The following is a 19,904-nucleotide window of genomic DNA, read 5'->3' as shown; positions in this document are numbered from 1 at the left end:
CATCTCCCATCCTTCTTAATATGTTTTTTCGTTTGATTTATTTTTTAAATAATAAACAGATTTACTTTGAAAATTTTGCATCTCACCTTTAAATGATTCATCTATCAGTCCGAGTCTCAGCAGGGAATGGAAATTCAGTTTCAGATGATTCAAGAAACTTTAATGAAGGGACTATTCATGAGATGTAGGCACAGTTGAGGGAAACGAAAAGGGAGTTCAAGAGAACCAGAAGCTGGCAACAGCAGCAAGTTATTATCATGCTTGCTTGAAAAGACAATGGGAAGGAAATGGAGTTTTGTGAACCTGGTGGGACCCTGAATCATGGAAGAGGGGCTGCTGACAGGAGCTGTTGCCTTGGAAGGAAGCAGTCACTGCCAGAAAATAAGAAAATGCAGCGCAGAGCAAAGGGAAACCCCAAACTCTCTCTCCTCCTGCACAGCAATCTCTTCTCAGTACCTCCCATTGGTAGAACTCAAATGAGCAATAAGTCCAGGTGATATAGTCCATGGAGCTTAGCTTCCTGGGCCATGGGACAAACAAGGGCAGAGAATGGATCAGGGTGGACAATACAGGAGAGGCACCAAGTCCATCAGTTACCAACCACCCAGCAGTCAAGCGGTGTCACCTCGGTTATTCCTCCATCTGGAACCTAAATTGTAAAGTTAGCCACCACCAGTGTTGATTATGCCAGATAGTAAGGAAGTGGGGGAGAAGGAGAAACAATCAATGAATACAAGATACCCACAGGAGTTACAGATCCTACCTCAGCAGGTGGCCGGGAGGCAATCGGTACTCACGGCTACCTCCTTCTGTCATCTATTCCATGTTCCTTACTTCTGCACGCATGTTGCCTGGAGGGGATTTTTTGCTTGGTGGAATGATGTAAACCTCCCTTTCCACAGGACTCAAGCCCTTCACGTTCCTGTCTTTCCTGCTTTGCTACAATTTTACATTGATGGTTATTGGGTATGGAAGTACTAGGAGGTACGCTAGTGAATCCACTGGGAAAGGATAGAGTTCTCCTTGCCCCTGTTGGTAGCAGCAACCTAATTTCCATTTGATAATCAAGATCAATCACCCTAGGATATTGTAAACCCCTTTTCTGCCATTGGCTGAATAGCATGAGGAGCCCAAAATGACCAGAGGGAAAGTCTCAGCTTCCAATTTAATGGAACCGGGTTAATGTCTGTGTTCCCCGATGGAAGCATTCCTTGGGAAATAGGACCTCCAAACTCACTGAACCCAAGGTTGCAGGGACAAAAAGCAAAAATTCTATGGGTGAGTTATTAAATATACATGTGAGAAAGCTCACTCCCACTTCCACTCCGGACCCTCGGATTCTGGTCATGAAGAAGATGCCACCGTACATATACTGGTTGCTTGTTTAAGACATATACCACTTCCTTTGACATCACCCTAACTTTGCAGGTTGCTGTCTCCTAGATGGCATTCCCAGAAATCACCTGACTGTGATTTACGAAGCTATTTCTACACCATCCAGAATTTGTCTTAAGGTGCGACATCTGAATTGGAAGTTTTTGCTGGTGCCTTACCAACTCCAGATGAAAGGGATATTTTGGTTTTATGAGAACACCTTGTATTTTTATCACCAAAACGAACAAAACCAAGAAAATTAAAAAAAAACACTCTTTTTTTTAAGATTTTATTTATTTATTTGACAGAGACGGAAATAGAGAGCACAAGTAAGGGAGTGACAGGCAGAGGGAGAAGCAGGCTCCCCGCTGAGCAGGGAGCCCAATGCGGGACTCGATCCCAGGACTCCGGGACCATGACCTGAGCCGAAGGCAGACGCTTAATGACTAAGCCACGCAGGCGCCCCAAACACTCTTGTTCTATAATGATCTTCTTAGCAGACCCCAGCTAAGACACTCGGCTTCTGCCATGCTATTTGATGCCTAATTGTCATTCATATCTCAACTCTCATTGCCTCACCCCATCTATTGGAGAATGAGTCCACTAACCTATATCAGCCATTTCACAGAGATGTTTTATTTTTTTTAAGATTTTATTTATTTATTTGAGAAAAAGAGAGAGCGAGAGAGCATGTGCGCATAAGTGGAGGAGGGGCAGAGGGGAGAGGGAGAAGCAGATTCCCCACTTAATGTGGAGATCAACCACGGGCTCCATTCCAGGACCCCGAGATCATGACCTGAGTCAAAGTCAGACACTTAACCAACTGAGCCACACAGGTACCCCCAAAGAGATGTTTTAGATTAAGAACCATTGCTAATGACAACCTGGTAACTCTGTGACATTCATAAAGCATGATATGCTCTGTAACACATCAAGAAACTGTCAAGTGGGCCCAGTGTTGAAGTAAACAAAAAAAAAAAAAAAGAAGATAACGGGCCGCGGTGCGGAGGGAGCCGTGCGCCCGGAGCCAGCCGCGGTCCTGGGAGGGCTTCCGGGAGCCGCCCGAGCCGCACCGAGAGCGTCGTTTTCGCGTCGGGGGAGTCGCAGGCCTGGGCTCCCGCCACGGCGCGCACCCCCAGGCGCGGGGAGGTCCGCTGTGTCGTGGAGCCCGGGCGCCCGTCGTGCGGGCCCGGCCCCGGGCGCCGAGCGTGTGCCCACCTTCGGTCGGCGGGGGCCGCGGAAGCACGGCTGCCGCCCCTTGGAGGGAGAAGCGGGCCGACGCCCGGGCGGGCCCCGTGCTGCTCCCTGCGGGGCGGTCGGGCCGGAACATAGAGGGCCTCAGCGTCACTACGCCGAGTTGTCACCTTCCCGTCTCTTTTGTCTCGCCAGCACCGCAAAGAAGGAAGACATAAAGCAGAGCGTTAGAAAGCTACTCAACAGACATAACATCGTGTTCGGGGACTACACGTGGACTGAGTTCGATGAGCCTTTTCTGACCAGAAATGTGCACTCCGTGTCTATTGTCGACACGGAGTTAAAGGTGAAAGACCCCCAGCCCATTGATCTGGGTGCCTGCACAATTGCACTTCACGTCTTCCAGCTGAATGAGGGCGGCCCCAGCAGTGAGACTCTGGAAGAGGAGACTGAGAACATCACTGCAGCAAGTCACTGGGTCCTGCCTGCAGCGGAATTCCATGGGCTTTGGGACAGCCTGGTATATGATGTGGAAGTCAAATCTCATCTCCTTGACTATGTGATGACGACTTTGCTGTTCTCAGACAAGAACGTCGACAGCAATCTCATCGCCTGGAACCGGGTGGTGCTGCTGCATGGTCCTCCGGGAACTGGAAAAACATCCCTGTGTAAAGCATTAGCCCAGAAACTGACCATTAGACTTTCATGCAGGTACCGGTATGGCCAATTAATTGAAATAAATAGCCACAGTCTCTTTTCTAAGTGGTTTTCGGAAAGTGGCAAGATGGTAACTAAGATGTTCCAGAAGATTCAGGATTTGATTGATGACAAAGATGCTCTGGTGTTTGTGCTGATTGATGAGGTGGAGAGTCTCACGGCTGCCCGCAATGCTTGCAGGGCAGGCACCGAGCCTTCGGATGCCATACGCGTGGTCAATGCCATCTTGACCCAGATCGATCAGATTAAGAGGCACTGCAACGTGGTGATTCTGACCACTTCCAACATCACAGAGAGGATCGACGTGGCCTTCGTGGACAGGGCTGACATTAGGCAGTACATTGGACCGCCGTCTGCAGCAGCCATCTTCAAAATCTACCTCTCATGTTTGGAAGAACTGATGAAGTGTCAGATCATATACCCTCGCCAGCAGCTGCTGACCCTCCGGGAGCTGGAGATGATTGGCTTCATTGAAAACAACGTGTCAAAGTTGAGCCTCCTTTTGAGTGAAATTTCAAGGAAGAGCGAGGGCCTCAGTGGCCGTGTCCTAAGGAGACTCCCTTTTCTGGCTCACGCACTGTACATCCAGGCCCCCACTGTCACCATCGAGGGCTTCCTGCAGGCCCTGTCTCTGGCAGTGGACAAGCAGTTTGAAGAAAGGAAGACGCTCTCGTCTCGCATTTGATCTGAGCTCCCTGCCTGTGGGTCGCAAGTGACGTTACTGCTCACGGCAGCAGCTGCCCAGAAGTCTCCAAACACTCGGCGCACGTCTCTAGGCCAGAAGCTCCTGAGGCTAAGCAGTGTTCAAAGAAGTGTGTTGTATTTACATGGTTTTTAAGACAAACAGCCTGTCAGTTTCACTATTTTGAAAGCCGTTAATTCACGTTCTGTCCTATGAAGAACTGTCTAGATGTGCTTGTTCCATCCTGTGTCTGGTGGATCAGACACAAAATGCTGACAAATATGGTTTGAAAGAGGCAGTCACCATAGGTTTTAAGAAACAAAAGAGAAACTATATCACCTTATAATAAAGTAATCACAACATTAAAAACGTTTCCCGCACTGAAGATAGAAGGCAGCTTTCTGACCTGAGCTTGTTTTATTGAGTGCACACATTTTAGAGACTTAATGAATAAAGAAACCCTATTCCTGTGTTCTAGAAATGGAGAAAAAAATTCCAGGTAGAGCGTTCTTCATGATAATCAGTCACGGTGCTGTTTGTGGGAAAGTGCAGCCTCGGCGTTCGGGTTGGCTCTTGCCACACACCCTGCCACCCACAACAGGCAGTATCACGTGGTACTTCGGCCTGTCATTTTGTTCCTTCAGTCACATTCCTGCGGCCCAAGTGCAGATTCACGTTAACAATGTAAAGTATACTGGCTAATCGGCGTGCCTCATGGAATGTTGTATTTTGCTCTTATCTGATGCTAAAATTTCATGTTTGTGTTTTATATACATTTTTGAAGAACATGTTAACTTTTGTTACAGAACTTTTTTAAGTATTAAAACTTTTCCCCAGAAAAAAAAAAAAGATAACGATCTCTCGTGCTTCCCATTTCACATTTTGATCTGATAACTTAAATTAAACTGAAAAGCAGGGGCACCTGGGTGGCTCAGTTGTTAGGCATCTGCCTTCAACTTGGGTCATGATCCCAAGGTTCTGGGATCGAGTCCCATGTGGGGCTCCCCGCTCAGTGGGGAGCCTGCTTCTCCTTCTCCCTCTGCCTGCTACTCCCCCTGCTTGTGGTCTCTCTGTGTCAAATAAATAAAATAAACTGAAAATCAGTTTGGGATAAAAGGAAGAGGCTGATTTGTTCAAAATTGTAGGAGAAAGACCTTCATTATAATAATCATTTTCATACATTTAAATAAGTATCTATTTCTTAGAGCCAATCTCTATACCGAGTTGTAGTCTGAGAGTTTGGACTCCAAAATCAGACAACCCCAAGTTCCAAACTTTAATTCACCACTTAAGTGATCTAGGTAAATTATTTAAACTCTCTGAGCTTCAGTTCCTTCCTCCCTGTAAAGTGAGTATAACTATAGTCCTTTCTCTTAGATTTAAAGACTTACACAGAGCCTGACATATATTAAGTCTTTTTTAAAAAAAAGTAGTAATTGTGATTTGTAGTAGTAATGTACTAGGCATTATAGATGTTGGGCTGTAAGGTGAATAAAAGATTTTTGAAGTCTCTGTAACAGGGAGATTTAATTTACCAAGAGGAAAAGATTCCAACTTAAGTTTCCTTTAGACTGTTTTTTGGGGTGGGGGGGAGGTTAAGATTTTATTTATTCATTTGAGAGAGAGGGAAAGCGAGAGAGATCACAGAGGGAGAGATAGAAACAGACTCACTGCTGAGTGGAGAGCCCGATGCAGGGCTCAATCCCACAACCCCGAGATCATGACTTGAGCTGAAGGCAGACACTTAACCGACTGAGCCACCCAGGTGCGCCTAGACTGGATTTTCAGAAGGTTAGGTCATTCTCCCTCCTTCCTCCTGCTTCTCCCCCCGCCCCCCGCCCCAAAGACTTGATAAGCTTTAGGAAAGCAAGCACAATTACTTACCATGAGCATCATCATAGCAACTTATGTTAAGAGTTTGAAATTAAAATAAAGACTTAAAAAATATAATAGTTTGAAAACTAATTTGTTTAGGTCGACTTAATGATACAAACAAATTCCATTTTTATGGGTTGTAAATGTTTTGTCTGTAAATGTGTTTGTAAATGTCTCAAGTCATTGTATTGATACCATCATATAATTACTAAATTCAATACAATTATGCCTGGCTGGTTGGCTCAGTCAGTGGAGCATGCCACTCTTGATCTCAGGGTCGTGAGTTCAAGCCCCACATTGGATGTTGAGATTACTTAAATAAAAACTTTTTTTATAAAGAAGTATTCTAGGGGGACGCCTGGGTGGCTCAGTCGTTAAGCATCTGCCTTCGGCTCAGGTCATGGTCCCGGGGTCCCAGGACCGAGCCCCACATCCGGCTCCCTGCTCCGCGGGAAGCCTGCTTCTCCATCTCCCCCTCCCCCTGCTTGTGTTTCCTCTCTCGCTGTGTCTCTCCCTGTCAAATAAATAAAAATAAAAAATAAAATAAAAAGAAGTATTCTAGGGGTGCCTGGGTGGCTGGCTCATTTGGGCTCCCAGCTCCACAGGGAGTCTGCTTCTCCCTCTCCCTCTACCTCTCCCCGCTTGTGCTCTGTCTCTCTCTCAAATGAATAAATAAAATCTTTAAAATAAAATATTTTTTAAAAAGTATTCAATATAATTATGCCCAATTTTACAAAATTTATCAATTTATATCATTTTAGGGGTTCTCGAGTCCAGCTACCTGGATTCAAATCCCTGGTAACCCGAAAAAAGTGACCATAACCTCCCCATGCTTGTATTTTTTCAACTGTAACATAGGAATAACAGCACCAGCTTCATAGGACTGTTGTGAGAATTAAACTGAACACAGGGAGATGTTGACTATTATTTGTTTTCTGTGATTCCGAGTTCCTAGTAAAGAATGAATCGTGGAGAGAAGTAGGAACAACCTCCCCTATCAAAAAAGGTATCTGAGGGGCACCTGGGTGGCACAGTCAGTTGAGTGCCTGACTCTTGATTTTGGCTCAGGTCATGATCTCAGGGTTGTGGGATCAAGCCCGGAGTTGGGTTCTGCGTTCAGCGGGCAGTCTGCTTGAGGATTCTTTCCCTCTGCCCCACCCCCACTCATTCTCTCTCTCTCTCTCTCTCTCTCTCAAATAAATAATTTTTTTAAAGGTATCTGTGTTGCGCCTGGGTGGCTCAGTCAGTTAAATAGATGTATTCAGCTCAGGTCATGATCTCAGGGTCTTGGGATCGAGCCCCATATCGGGCTCCCTGCTCAGCGGGGAGTCTGCTTCTCCCTCTTCCTCTGCTGCTCTCCGGGCTTGTGCTCTCTCTCAAATAAATGAATAAAATCTTTAAAAAAATTAAAATAAAAAAAGGTATCTGAAAGTCCTAAGTGCTCTAGTGAGCTTGTCTCAGGAAAAAATCTGACCCAACAGGTAGTGAACCACTATCCAAAGAAATGCAGACCAACTATGCCAGTCAGGAATCCATTTCATGCACAACTACCCTAGAGGTTAGGGACAAACCTAGCAAGTCAGCTTATTGGAGCATAGAATCAACTGACTGGTCCCATCCTTTGACTAATAGAATTTTTCGGGAGTCCGTACAAAAGCTTAAAGCAGGGGCACAAAGGCAGGCTCAGTTGGTAGAGCATGTGACTCTTGATCTTGGGGTTGTGAGTTCAAGCCCCACGTTGGGCATGAAGCCTACTTAAAGAAAAAAAAAAATCTTAAAGCAGCCCCAGGCATCTTTACCACACCATCCCCCTGGGCTGTGGCCTCATGGATGGTAGGGTCTAGGTTGTTGCAAGCAGTTTCCCAAGTAGGTTGTTTCCATTACTCAGAGAGTAGTGATTTTTCCCTCCACTGCTCCTTCTCATCTAGTTAGGGGAGAACAGAGGTGTTCAACCAGCAAGCTTTGTGCTTTTCGACACTGGGTATAATATCAGGTTCAAAGTCACAGCTCAACAGATTATTATTAAGACTGATCCAAGGAGATTAGGGAGAGGCAGTTGAGAGTTGGGCAGGCCCCTGAACTATGTCATTCTGTGCTGAAAAACCTTGAATATCTTTCCTACACAAATTCAAAAAGCTTATATTAAAAACAAACCAAAAAAAAAAAAAAACCCTTAAGACCGATTTCTTTTTTACAGGACACGTACCTTTAAAATCCAGCCATGCTGCACTCCTTGTGGGTCCTCAAACTCACTAAGTTCTCACTCCCCCTAAGCCTCTCAGTGCCTGGGATGCCCTTTAGAGAGAGCGAGCAAGAAAGAGAGCACAAGCAGGGGGGAGCAGCAGAGGGAGTGGGAGAGGGAGAAGCAGACTCCCCACTGAGCAGGGAGCTCAACGTGAGTCTCGATCCCAGGACCCCTGGATCATGACCTGAGCTGAAGGCAGATGCTTAACCGAATGAGCCACCCAGGCGCCCCTGATATTTTATTTTTAAGTAATATCTACACCCAACGTGGGGCTTGAACTTACAACCCTGAAATCAAGAGTCACATGCTCCACCGACTGAGCCAGCCAGGCGCCCCTGGTTTCACTGTCTTTCTAAAACTTATTTCGACCCTGTTAGTTTACTTGGTGAATATCTGCCTCCCCACTTTACAAACTACCACAAAAGCAGGGATCTGTCTATCTTGTTCACCACTTACCTCAACACCCAGAACAATGCATGGCATCTATTGGGTAGGTATTTAATAAATATTTATTGAATGGATGAATGCATGCAGGCATAAATGAAACAAAGTGCTGTCCTAGAAGGAGTTGTTTTGGGTGGGTGTATCTACCCTTGTTCTGACAGCGATCATGACTCAAAAGTATTTGGGGATGTCATCGTTTAGAACTGACTTCAGGATCACTTCAGAAGTTACCCAAGAAAATCAGATTCACTACTCTATCCTCACACCTAAGTTTTTCTTTAAAACATATTTCTCCCTGGGGTGCCTGGGTGGCTCAGTTGGTTAAGTGTCTGCGTTCAGCTTGGGTCATGATCCCGGAGTCCTGGGATCAAGCCCCGCGTCGGGCTCCCTGCTCATTGGGGAGCCTGCTTCTCGCTCTGCACCCCCCACCCCGTGCCTGTTCTCTCTCCCCCCTCCCCGCAAATGAGTGAATAAAATAAAAAAAAAAAAGTTTCTCCCCAACTTGACTTTTCTTTTCTTTCTTTCTTTCTTTTTTTTTTTTAAAGTAGGCTCTGTGCCCAATGTGGGGCTAGAACTCATGACACTGAGATCAAGAGTCACATGCTCTACCACTGAGCCAGCCAGGTGCCCCTCCCCAACTTGATTTCTATATTATTCACTGACTTAGGCTCTGAATTACTTGTTTCCCCAAATTAAATTCATCTTCAAGAATAAAAAGTTGTCACCTTTGATAACAGTCTGAAGAATGGACTTTAGGCCCTGAAGACAAATTTGAAAAGAGGAATTCAAAACCTCTCATTTCAACATGTAAATTCTGGAATGTTGTGCTGATTTCAAACAATGCCCTTATTTTACAGTGAAACGCTTTACACTGGGACAATACTATTTTTACCCCTGGATTGGTTTTCCATTTTAGTTATTTTTGAAACAGTTCCATTGAGAGAGAGAGAGAGAGAGAGTGCTCCCGTGAGCAGGTGGGAAGGGGCAGAGGGAAAGGGAGAGAGAGAATCTCAAGCAGACTCCCCACTGAGCGCAGAGCCCTGCACAGGGCTCGACACCATGACCATGAGACCATGACCTGAGCCGAAATCAAGAGTCGGATGCTCAACCGACTGAGCCACCCAGGCTTCCCAAAACAGTTCCATTTTAAAGAATTTATTTCTAGAAAAAAATCCAATGGTTAGATTAAAAGGCAACCTAGGGTCTAAACAATTCGCTTTTTTTTTCTTCTACAAAAATCACTCCAACCCAGTACTTCACTATTCCTCAAACATCTCACACATTCTCAACAGTTCTTCCTGTTCTCTCTTCTGACTGGAATTGGCCCTCCATGCTCCAACCCAAGCCCTAGCAAAATTGTATTCTTCTTTTTGGGCCCAACTTGAATGATTGCCTGTCAGAATTAATTCCATCATCCTCTGATCTCCCAAACCACCTAGGTAGAAGCTCTTAGTCAGAGGCCATGTCTATCTTCTTCATAATTGTATCTCAGCACCTAGCACGGTGTCTGACACATGGTAGATGCTCATGCTCAAAATATATTTATTGAATGAATGAGTGCTTTTCTATTCTATTATCTAGCACATAATAGTTATTTATCTTTCTACCCCACAAGACTGTTAATTTCTTCAATAGTAAGGACCATAGGCTTATTCATCTTTTATCTCTCTGTGATATGGACAGGGCAAAGGTGAGCCCAGAAGAAGTTAGCATTTATCTTGCTAAAATTCCAAAGTTTCCATTCATTTGCTCTCAGATCAGCTAGGATCAAAGTAGATTTCCTGTTTTGTTTTTATCTTCTCTTTAGCCCAATAAAAGCTGCTGATGGTGGAAGAGAGTCTCTAAGTTCTGAACCTTATTCCCCTCCTCCAGCCCAAGCCTGGGCCAGACTGACTGGGTCCAGATGTAGTGTGCCTTAGGTCTAAGTGTCTCCACCTCCCATGTGAACTCCCCTCTCTCCCTCGGTTCCTCGGTTCCATGGCCCTTCCCCACCCGCTCCAATCAATGGTTCCCTCCAGAACTGGGTCACTAACTCAAATGCTTAGAGTCTGGCTGGGAGCAAAAGTGCCTGGGGAGTTACAGGCAGTGCCCTCTAAAGGCAGAAACTAATTATTGCTTGAAGGAATATGAACCCAGGGTTCCTAGAATGTCTGATGTTTCAAGAAAAACTAGAAATCCAGAAATTGTTTTTAAATGTGAACTCTCCCGATGTTTAAGTACCAGCAACTATTTCATTTTTTAAAATTAGGCAAGCCAATTAAAACATATGCACAAGTCAAATCTGGCCTGTGAGCCACTGGTTTCCTTCTCTACTCTTGATCTGCGACCATGTCACCTCGCTGCTCCCCATGGGCATTCTATTTCTTTCCTTGAGCTTCCAGACACAGACTACGGCTGGAGCCTCATCTCCTGCCATTTTCCAGGCACACTTCCCCTTCCCCAGTCTAGGTCATATGACATGACTTGCCAAACCAGGGACCTATGCCAAGTTTTGTAATGCTTTAATGTCTCTGTATGTGCTGTTCCTATTTCCATTAATTGAGCCAACAAATCTTTATTGATCAGACCATCCAGCCCAGCACTCTGCTGGGTGCTGGAGACATAACCTTAAGCACTACAAGCAAAGTTCCTGCCCTCATGGGGCTTACATTCAAGTGACAGAGGTAAACTGCCCGGCTAGCTCAGTCGGTAGAGCATGAGACTCTTAATCAAGTGACAGAGGTAGATGTTACTCAAACAATAACATAAAGTAAATTTAAAATGTGATAGGTGGAGCCCCTGGGTGGCTCAGTTAGTTAAGCATCTGCCTTCAGCTCGGATCATGAGCCCAGGGTCCTAGGATCGAGTCCCACATGGGGCTCCCCATTCAGCAGGGAGCCTGCTTCTCCCTCTCCCTCACCCTCTGCCTGCCGCTCCCCCTGCTTGTGCTTTCTCTGTCAAATAAATAAATAAAATCTTTAAAAAAATAAAAATAAATAAAATAAAATGTGATAGGTTTTAGGAATAAGTCATGAAAATATATAACAAGAAGAGCTAATCTGACCTGCTCTGGGGATCTGGGAAGGCTTCCCTAAAGAAGTGACATTTTCAGGGCACCTGGCTGGCTCAGTCAGTAGGGCGTGTGACTCTTGATCTTGGGGGTTGTCAGTTCGAGCCCCACATTGGGTGTAGAGATAACTTAAAAATAAACTCTTAAAAAAAAAGAAGTGACATTTTCATATATCTGAAATTACAGTATACCGTATCCAAGGAAAAGAGGCACTGGGGAAGGGAGGGGCTGGGTCGGGGGCAGGAGAGCAGTGATCAGAATTTTAGGGTAAGGAACCAGAAAAGTGTGCAGTCTGGAGGAAGCAGGAATCTGGCTTCGTTGAGGAACTGAAAAAGGCCAGGGCTGCTGAGTACAGGAACTGAGGAAGGGAACAGCCTGAGCTGCGGCAAGAAAGCCAGGCGGGGCTAGCCATGCGGGCAGGGTGGAGTCAGGCATGTTAAGAGCTCTGGTCTTTAATCCTGAGGGCAATGGGAAGTCACTGAAAAAGTTTTACAAGGTGTGTGTGTGTGTGTGTGTGTGTGTGAGAGAGAGAGAGAGAGAGAGAGAGAGAGAGAGAGGCAGGCAGGCAGACACAATCAAATCTGCATTTTGAAAATATGCTGCAGGGCGCCTGGGTGGCTCAGTCGTTAACCGTCTGCCTCCAGCTCAGGTCATGATCCCAGGGTCCTGGGATTGAGCCCTGCATCGGGCTCCCCGCTCGGCGGGAAGCCTGCTTCTCCCTCTCCCGCTCCCCCTGCTTGTGTTCCCTCTCTCGCTATATCTCTCTCTGTCAAATAAATAAATAAAATCTTAAAAAAATATATTATGCTGGCTTTTGGGTAGAAAATAGAGAAAGGATGCAGGAGTAGAAGTAGGGAGAAGGAGAAGAAGGAGGAGAAGCAGCGGAAGCAGCAGAAGCAGCAGTAATAGTAGTAGTAGTAGTAGTAGTAGTAGTAGTAGTAGTAGTTGTAGTAGTAGTAGTAGTTGTAGTAGTAGTAGTAGTAGTAGTAGTTGTTGTAGTAGTAGTAGTTGTAGTAGTAGTAGTAGTTGTTGTTGTTGTAGTAGTTGTTGTTGTAGTAGTTGTAGTAGTAGTAGTTGTAGTAGTAGTAGTAGTTGTAGTAGTAGTAGTAGTAGTAGTTGTAGTAGTAGTAGTTGTTGTTGTAGTAGTAGTTGTAGTAGTAGTTGTTGTTGTAGTTGTAGTAGTAGTAGTTGTTGTAGTAGTAGTAGTAGTTGTTGTTGTAGTAGTAGTAGTAGTTGTAGTAGTAGTAGTAGTTGTAGTAGTAGTAGTAGTTGTAGTAGTAGTTGTAGTTGTAGTAGTAGTTGTAGTAGTAGTTGTAGTAGTAGTAGTAGTTGTAGTAGTAGTAGTAGTAGTAGTAGTAGTAGTAGTAGTAGTTGTAGTAGGGGACCAGTCCAGAGGTGGCAGAAGTTCAAGTGAGGCATTACAGCACCTCAGATGGAGGCAGAGGTGGTGGAGATAGAGAAACACGGGGTTTACGATATTTATGCAGGAAACAATATGATTTAGGCATGGAGTATATATGGGGGGGTGAGGCAGTGGAGAGCAATTAAAGATGACTCCCAGATTTCCAGCTGTGCAGTGAGTTAGGGGAGCTGTTCCCTAAGACAGGGGACACTGGAGGAGGAGCAGGTTGGTGGTGAAGGCAACGGAGAGAATGGGAATTTAATTATTTTGCAGATATTTACTTGGTCAGCAAACATTTATTGAATGCTTGCTCTGTTCCAGCCTCCGTCTGTATATACAAAGATAGAAATGTTTCCTGCCCATAAGCTGCTCACCTTCTGGTTGGGGGAGACAGGCAGAAAAAAAAGATGATTATAACCCAAGTATCATGTAGGCCTCAGAAGCCTATGGACTCAAACAAAACCACATGAACACTAATCATCATCCTGAGTTCCTGTTGTTGGCCCTGAAAAGTCCCCTTTAAGTATTTTGGGGACACTTCCAGGGACTTTTCACAAGTGGCTGTCAGACAAAGCAATGGGTTAAGTCCCAGGGCACACCAACACTGCTCTGATCCCCTCTGTCGCTACAAAAGGCACCTTCTGTGGGAATCCTAAGAGCACCCTGGGACTAGAGTGAGGCAAGCAAGGAACATGGCCTTGAGAGGGAATGCCTCCTTAAATTTTGCTGGCCCTTAAATTTTGCTTGAGGTGCTGGAGAAGGCCTGGGTCCTGGAAAAGGAGCTTCTCCCAAGAGATATGTCAAGTCATCTGGGCCCTGAAGCAGCACCGGTAAGGGCAGAAGTTTGAATTTTATTGTGGACACATGGAGTTACACAGCCAGACAGGGATGTAACAGGGGTGCAATTGGCTATCTAGATTTGGAGCTCAGAAGTTTGGGCTAGAGGTCTACATTCCAGAATCACGAACATGGAAAATGGAGAACAGGCCCAGGGACCAAGCTCTGCTGAACAACCAACATTCATTCATTCATTCATTTTGAACAACCAACATTTAAATGCCTTGCCCCCACTCCACCTGGCAACTTCCCAAAGATCCAGCTTCCTTAATTCATGTCCCTGGTTGGTCAGTCACTCTTCCCTGTGCATTCCTGCAGCTCTTTGTAGTCCTCTGCTATAGCACTTTTCAGTCTACATGGTTAACTCTTGGTTGTATATTTGTCTCCTTCACCAAGCCAAGAGCTCCTTGAGGGCATGGACTCTTATTCAATGTTCAATCTCATGCCCATTTTCATTTATTACACTGGCAAAGATTAAAATTATGAGAGGATGGCACCCAGAATTGATTGTGGAGAAGGGAGAAGAGACAGTTGTCTCCCCTGCTGTATGTCACAGTCTTCTTGTATCATTCCTAGAATTAACCTATAGATATATGGATACTAGTGCACAAAAACGTTCAGTGATGTTCATTGCATTATGATTTGCCATACTGAAAAGGTAAAATGACCCTTACACATTTCCAAATATGGCACCAGACCTACATTTCTATCAGAAGTGAACTGGTTAAGAGGTAGCTGATGGAATGCTAGGCAGCCATGAGAAAATGAAATAGATTTCCTGAGAAGGAAAAATGACCAGAATATTTCATTTAAAAACAAGTCCCAAACTGTTTGTATAGAATGCTGCAATTTGTGTTTAAAACAAAAAAGATAGTTTTGCATATACATGTATTAAAATGTCTGGAAAGCTACACAAGTAACCACTGGGTAATGCTTTGGAGAGGGGCAGTCTAGTGCATGGGCAAGGTTTGGGGGGAATTTCATTTTATGCCTATCTTATGGTTGGATTTTTCTTAAAACTAGAAAAATATATATATATATACACACACACACACATATATATACACATATGGTTTTATTTTTAAGTAACCTCTACGTCCAATGTGGGGCTTGAACTCACAACCCCAAGATCAAGAGTCACATGCCCTATTGAGTCAACCAGGAGCCCCAAAAGATATAGTAAAAAAAAAAAATCTCAGAAAATAATTTAAAACTCTGAATCTTGGTCTCCCTTTCTCATTCTCCACCCTCCATATATTTGGCACCAAGTAGGTGTCTAAGACTGAACAGATGAATTACACTCTTGGAAGAGAAACTCTCCTGTTCAAAGCTGGAGCCCTCCTCCCAGGACCTGGCTGCAAAGCAGCAGAGGTAGACAAGGCTTGTGGATCCCCCAGTGGTAGAGGTCACACAGGTCAGGCAGTGACAGGCAAACTTCCATCTTTCCCAATCCATCCATTAGGGACTCACACGAAAGTGAAAGTCTGCAATAGGGTACTCAAAAATGTGTGTAGTAATAATAACAATGGTCACCATCGCCTCTCAAGCACCTACTAATTGCCAGCCTGGTGCTGAGTGCTTTAATCCTCACAGCCTAGAGGTAGGTATTGTTTCGACTCCTGATTTTATCAAAGGGGAGGAAGGAGAGGCTGAGTAAGGGTAAGTAATGTGCTCAAGCAACCAGCAGGTAAGAAGAGCCCAACTCTCTCTGAACCACTCTGCTCCCAGTTGTTCCTACAACCTTCACCATAGTAACTGGATTATGGGAGGAAACAGGGTAAAAGTTACTTACTTGTGTTTTGGAAACTCCCCCTTCAAAACAAAGTCTGTAGTCAGTGAAAATGAGACAGATTAGAGAGCAGGCCTTTCAGATCCACAAGCAACTCTTCACTGGGCACCAGATGGCATGATAGTAATTTTCCTTTTGCTTACAAGTTCTACTGTCAGGAGGTTTACACTGGTATTTGTTCACACCAGTTCTGCAACGTAGATGTCATTACCTCCCCTTTATAGAGGAGGAAACTAAGGCTCAGACAGGTTGTGCTTTTGCTATTGACATACAGCAAGACAAGGCATTGCTGGGTTTGAACCTGTCTGCCTCACTCCAAAGTCAGTCCTTTCACAAGGCTATATACTGTTAATACCTTCAGGTGAACCTGGAGCACCATGTGATACCGTGGTCAACATAAAATGAGCTCCAGACCTCTGAGCTTTCAGGACAGGAATTACTTTTCTAACACCCAGGGAACTCCCAGGGCCAGGCCCACCTCCACCCCAATGGAAGGCTGCTGCATCACTTACTTGGTAAGTTCACCGCAGCGTCACAACCCGTTGCCTCAGTCAGAGATTACCTTTTGTGTGTCTCATCAGGAAGAAGAGCTCGAATCTCCCATCAACCCCACCCTTTTCAAGTAAGTAAAGGTTTGGCAGCCATCTGGAAGGACTGGTGATTCTAGTCCAGAAACCCACAGATACCACTACCCAGCTCCTTCTCAGACACTTCTTTATCAAAGTTTTATTAGCCTCAGCTCAAGGTACCTCCATCTGGGCATCTCATTACAGAGCAAGGACACTTCAGCCATTTGTAATACCACTCCTACCCAAACAGGATTTTCAAGGACAGCAGCTGAAATGAGTTGCAAGAGAGCTATAAATCCACCTTGCCCCCTCTTTCCCCTCCTCCATGCATTTGCTCTCTCAACCCACCTATTTCTTCACACTCTGCAACTGGATTACTCCCATTCCTTAAATGCATCTCTGACATTCTCATCTCAAATGCTCATTTATTCACACTTCCCTTTACCTGGAACTCATTCTCCCCTGGCCCAAATCTATCTCCTGCCTTGAATGCCAACTGCACTTAATAGTCACCTATCTTTTGGCACTGGTCACATTACATTCTTCATTATAATTACTCAAAAACATTTTTTCTCCTACTTATAAACTACCTATGTGACTTCAAAGTCAAGTACTAACAGTGGAGATTTATATATATATATATATGTGTATATATATATATATATTATATGTGCTAGTTTATGGAGATATTTGTGTTTATTCTCATTTCTGTGGGTAGTTTCTTTCCCCCACCCCCAAGAAGATAGCCAGGCCTTAAATGTTCCCTAGTTTGAAGGCTTCTAAGTTTCAGATTCAAAAATCAACAGTTTCTAGCCACACAGGAGACAATGTCCAGAAATGGTTTTGAAAAGCGTGGGCTTAGTAGGGAAACTGATCCCAAAGGAAAAGGAATGGGAGTGCTTTGAATGGGGAAAGCACAAATCTGTGGAAGGAAAGGTTAGAGAAAGCACCAGGTTTCTGAGAGTTTATGGGAGTAGAGACCTAGGCTCATTTGCATATAGCACCCCGGGATGAGGAGACTGCTGTGGGAGACTGTCCACTATATACCTTGGCCTTGAAAGCAGTGTTAAGGCTCTGTCTCTTTGAGCAAGTCTGGAATGATCCATTGTGAAGGGTTGGATAGAGGCAGGGGGATTAGCACTCATATCAGTAGAAGGAGCCACCCTAGTGATACAACCATCACGGATTAAGGACCTGGCCTCTTCCTCACTTTTTTGCGCAATAAACAAACTTAAGTCAGCAGAAAGCAGCGCTATGTGTGAAGAGCTAAAAGGCTTCATCTTTTAAGACGACTTCTCAGACCAACAATGGCTAAACTTTTAGAACCTACTATATTGGAAACCATGGGATAGGACTTCTGGGGTTCCCTTCTTCGGTCGGGCGCCCTTTTCCTCGCTAGATTGCCGGTCTCCAATCTAAACCTTCCCTCTTAGTTCAAGTCCTCCAATAGCCTTCAGTCTTCCCACTGACCCGTCCTTCCTCAATTTCTCCCTCCAAGCTTCCCTTCCCCATCTCCACCCCTCATCCCTGAGTCAGATCTCCCTTAGTCGTCCCTCCTTCACCCCTAGTTTCCCCGGTGCTCTGTCTCTTCCCCTTCCCTGTTCAGGCAGTCTCTCTCCTCTCTTCCTGCCCAGACCGCCCTCCCGTGACCCCCACTCTGGTTTCCGTTCATTTCCACACTTCAGTGACGCCCCTCCACCCCACTTCATTCTCACCCCGAACCCCACAGAGCACAGCCCCCCTCCGCGTCTTAGCCGTTGGTGGGGGCGTGGCCCCGCGAGTAACAGGTCTCCCGCCCCACACTCCGCGGGCTCGCGCGCAGACAAAGACATTCCACAGCCCCCGCCCCTCCGCGCACTAGGCCAGAGGGGGAGGAGACACGTGTCCCGCTAGCGCCGAGTCACGTGGAAAAGAAAACGAACGAAGCCCGCGGCCACTCGCGCACGCGCACAAGACTCTGGCCTGGCGGGCTCGGAGGGAAAAGGGGAGCGGGGAGGCGACTTCTTCGGGCTCCGCGGCGGTGCGCAGGCGCCGTGGCCCGACTGGAGACTTTGTTCTCCGCGGAGAGACCCAAGGGCGGTGCCGGTGGCTGGTTGCGCACGCGCGCCGCCTCATTTCCGGTGCTCTCTTTCGCTGGGTCGCTCGGGTCGGCTTCGGTCGCTGTCGCTCCCGCTCTCCCACCCCCGCCAACCGCCGCTCGGGCCTCTGCCGCTGCCGCGTCGCTTCCTCGATCCCTCGATCGCACATCCGCCCCAATGCAGCGCCGGGACGACCCCGCCGCGCGCATGAGCCGGTCCTCGGGCCGCAGCGGCTCCATGGACCCCTCCGGTGCCCACCCCTCAGTGCGTCAGGCGCCGTCTCGGCAGCCACCGCTGCCTCACAGGTCCCGGGGAGGCGGAGGGGGATCCCGGGGGGGCGCTCGGGCCTCGCCCGCCACGCAGCCACCACCGCTGCTGCCGCCCTCGGCCACGGGTCCCGACGCGACAGTGGGCGGTCCAGCACCGACCCCGCTGCTGCCCCCCTCAGCCACTGCCTCCGTCAAGATGGAGCCGGAGAACAAGTACCTGCCCGAACTCATGGCCGAGAAGGACTCGCTCGACCCGTCCTTCACTCACGCCATGCAGCTACTGACGGCAGGTAAGCGGGCCTCCCGGATCCCTCTGGGTCGACTGGCCAGCAGTGGCTTTGTTCCGCCCGCTTCCCGCCCCCTCGGGGCCAAGCAGTCGTGAACTCCCCTTCTCTCGTTCTCATCCTGGGGAGCCTGGAGTCCACACTCCCATCCCGGCCCTCGGTGCGAGGGAGAATTTCTAAGCTGCAGTGAAGGCCCGAAGGGGACTTGGCGATCTCTTAGCGCAAAGATCTTGATGGATGCGCTGCGCTCCCCGCCCCTTTGCCGACCCTTCCCCCTCCCACTTCTTGCAGCTGCCCTGCGCTCCGAGTGTTCAGATTCTTCCAGAAATGAACCTTTATCTCCCCCTACCTCCCCCCGCAAAGGGAAAGCTTTCTTCATTGCGGATGGCGGTAGACGCCTCTACTGAGGGTGTAGGGGGTGAAGACAGCCCGAACCGGGGAGGGACCGTGGGAGGGAGGGCCGAGGTGAAATGGGGTGAGGCTGGAGTGCCCTGTCCAGCGCGCCGCGGTCGCTGGGGGCCGGGTCGGACTTAGCGGTAACAGGAGCTTAAGTTGCTCGGAGGCAGGAGCAACCTGTGGGAATCCGAGCTTGAGGTTTTCCGAATCAGATTTCCGATTTCGGCAGATAAAATGATAATTGCTATAGAGCCAGAAGGTTGGACCCCTTTATTTTATAAGGTGTTGTTCATCAGAAGGATAAAAATAACCCTAGAGACAGTGAAACGGGGGTAGGAGGAGGTAGAGGGTGGTTTGCAGGACATTCCCCAAGATGGACAAAAACTGAGAGAAGTTGCAAGATGCTTGTACCTGAAAGGCTTGGTCGTCTTTTATTTCTTTTTGCTTCAGTAGTGAAATAGATGAGGAAAAGTAGTCTTTGTTCTCTGTAGACTAACGCTCCTTTCCTGCTCTGCACTGGCCATTCACCTAGTCGCTCTGATTTCTCCCTAAAGCCGTCTGTTTTGCCCTCTCTTCTAGTTAAAACGTTGTTTTAATAAGTATTTCTTATGAGACCTGAATTTTATAAGCAAGTAAAAAGTTGCAGCCTTCAACACTAAATGAGTAGTTGGGCTCATTGGCAAGGTTGATACAATGGACA

At 46.7% G+C, this 19,904-nt stretch overlaps 1 protein-coding gene and 1 pseudogene across 4 annotated transcripts in view; both read left to right on the top strand.

The window, feature by feature from the left end:
* Window positions 1-1,182: 1,182 nt before the first annotated feature.
* Window positions 1,183-4,699, top strand: LOC114217071 (pachytene checkpoint protein 2 homolog pseudogene; annotated as a pseudogene).
* A 13,594-nt stretch (window positions 4,700-18,293) lies between these two features.
* KHDRBS1 (KH RNA binding domain containing, signal transduction associated 1) overlaps window positions 18,294-19,904 on the top strand; it is a 38,837-nt gene continuing 37,226 nt past the window's right edge. For all 4 annotated transcript variants that reach the window (XR_015768005.1, XR_015768007.1, XR_015768006.1 and 1 more), the window contains exon 1: window positions 18,294-18,814. Coding sequence is in view for 1 of the 4 variants with exons in the window: in XM_028113671.2 (XP_027969472.1) it covers window positions 18,433-18,814 (382 nt within the window). In the remaining 3 variants the exon portion in view is untranslated. The remainder of the gene's footprint in view (window positions 18,815-19,904) is intronic.

This window comes from Eumetopias jubatus, unplaced genomic scaffold, assembly GCF_037043125.1.
Source record: "Eumetopias jubatus isolate StellerSeaLion01/CBP00866 unplaced genomic scaffold, mEumJub1_p1.0 scaffold_4, whole genome shotgun sequence".
NCBI classification, from domain to species: domain Eukaryota; kingdom Metazoa; phylum Chordata; class Mammalia; order Carnivora; family Otariidae; genus Eumetopias; species Eumetopias jubatus.
This window is presented reverse-complemented; position numbering and strand designations above follow the sequence as displayed.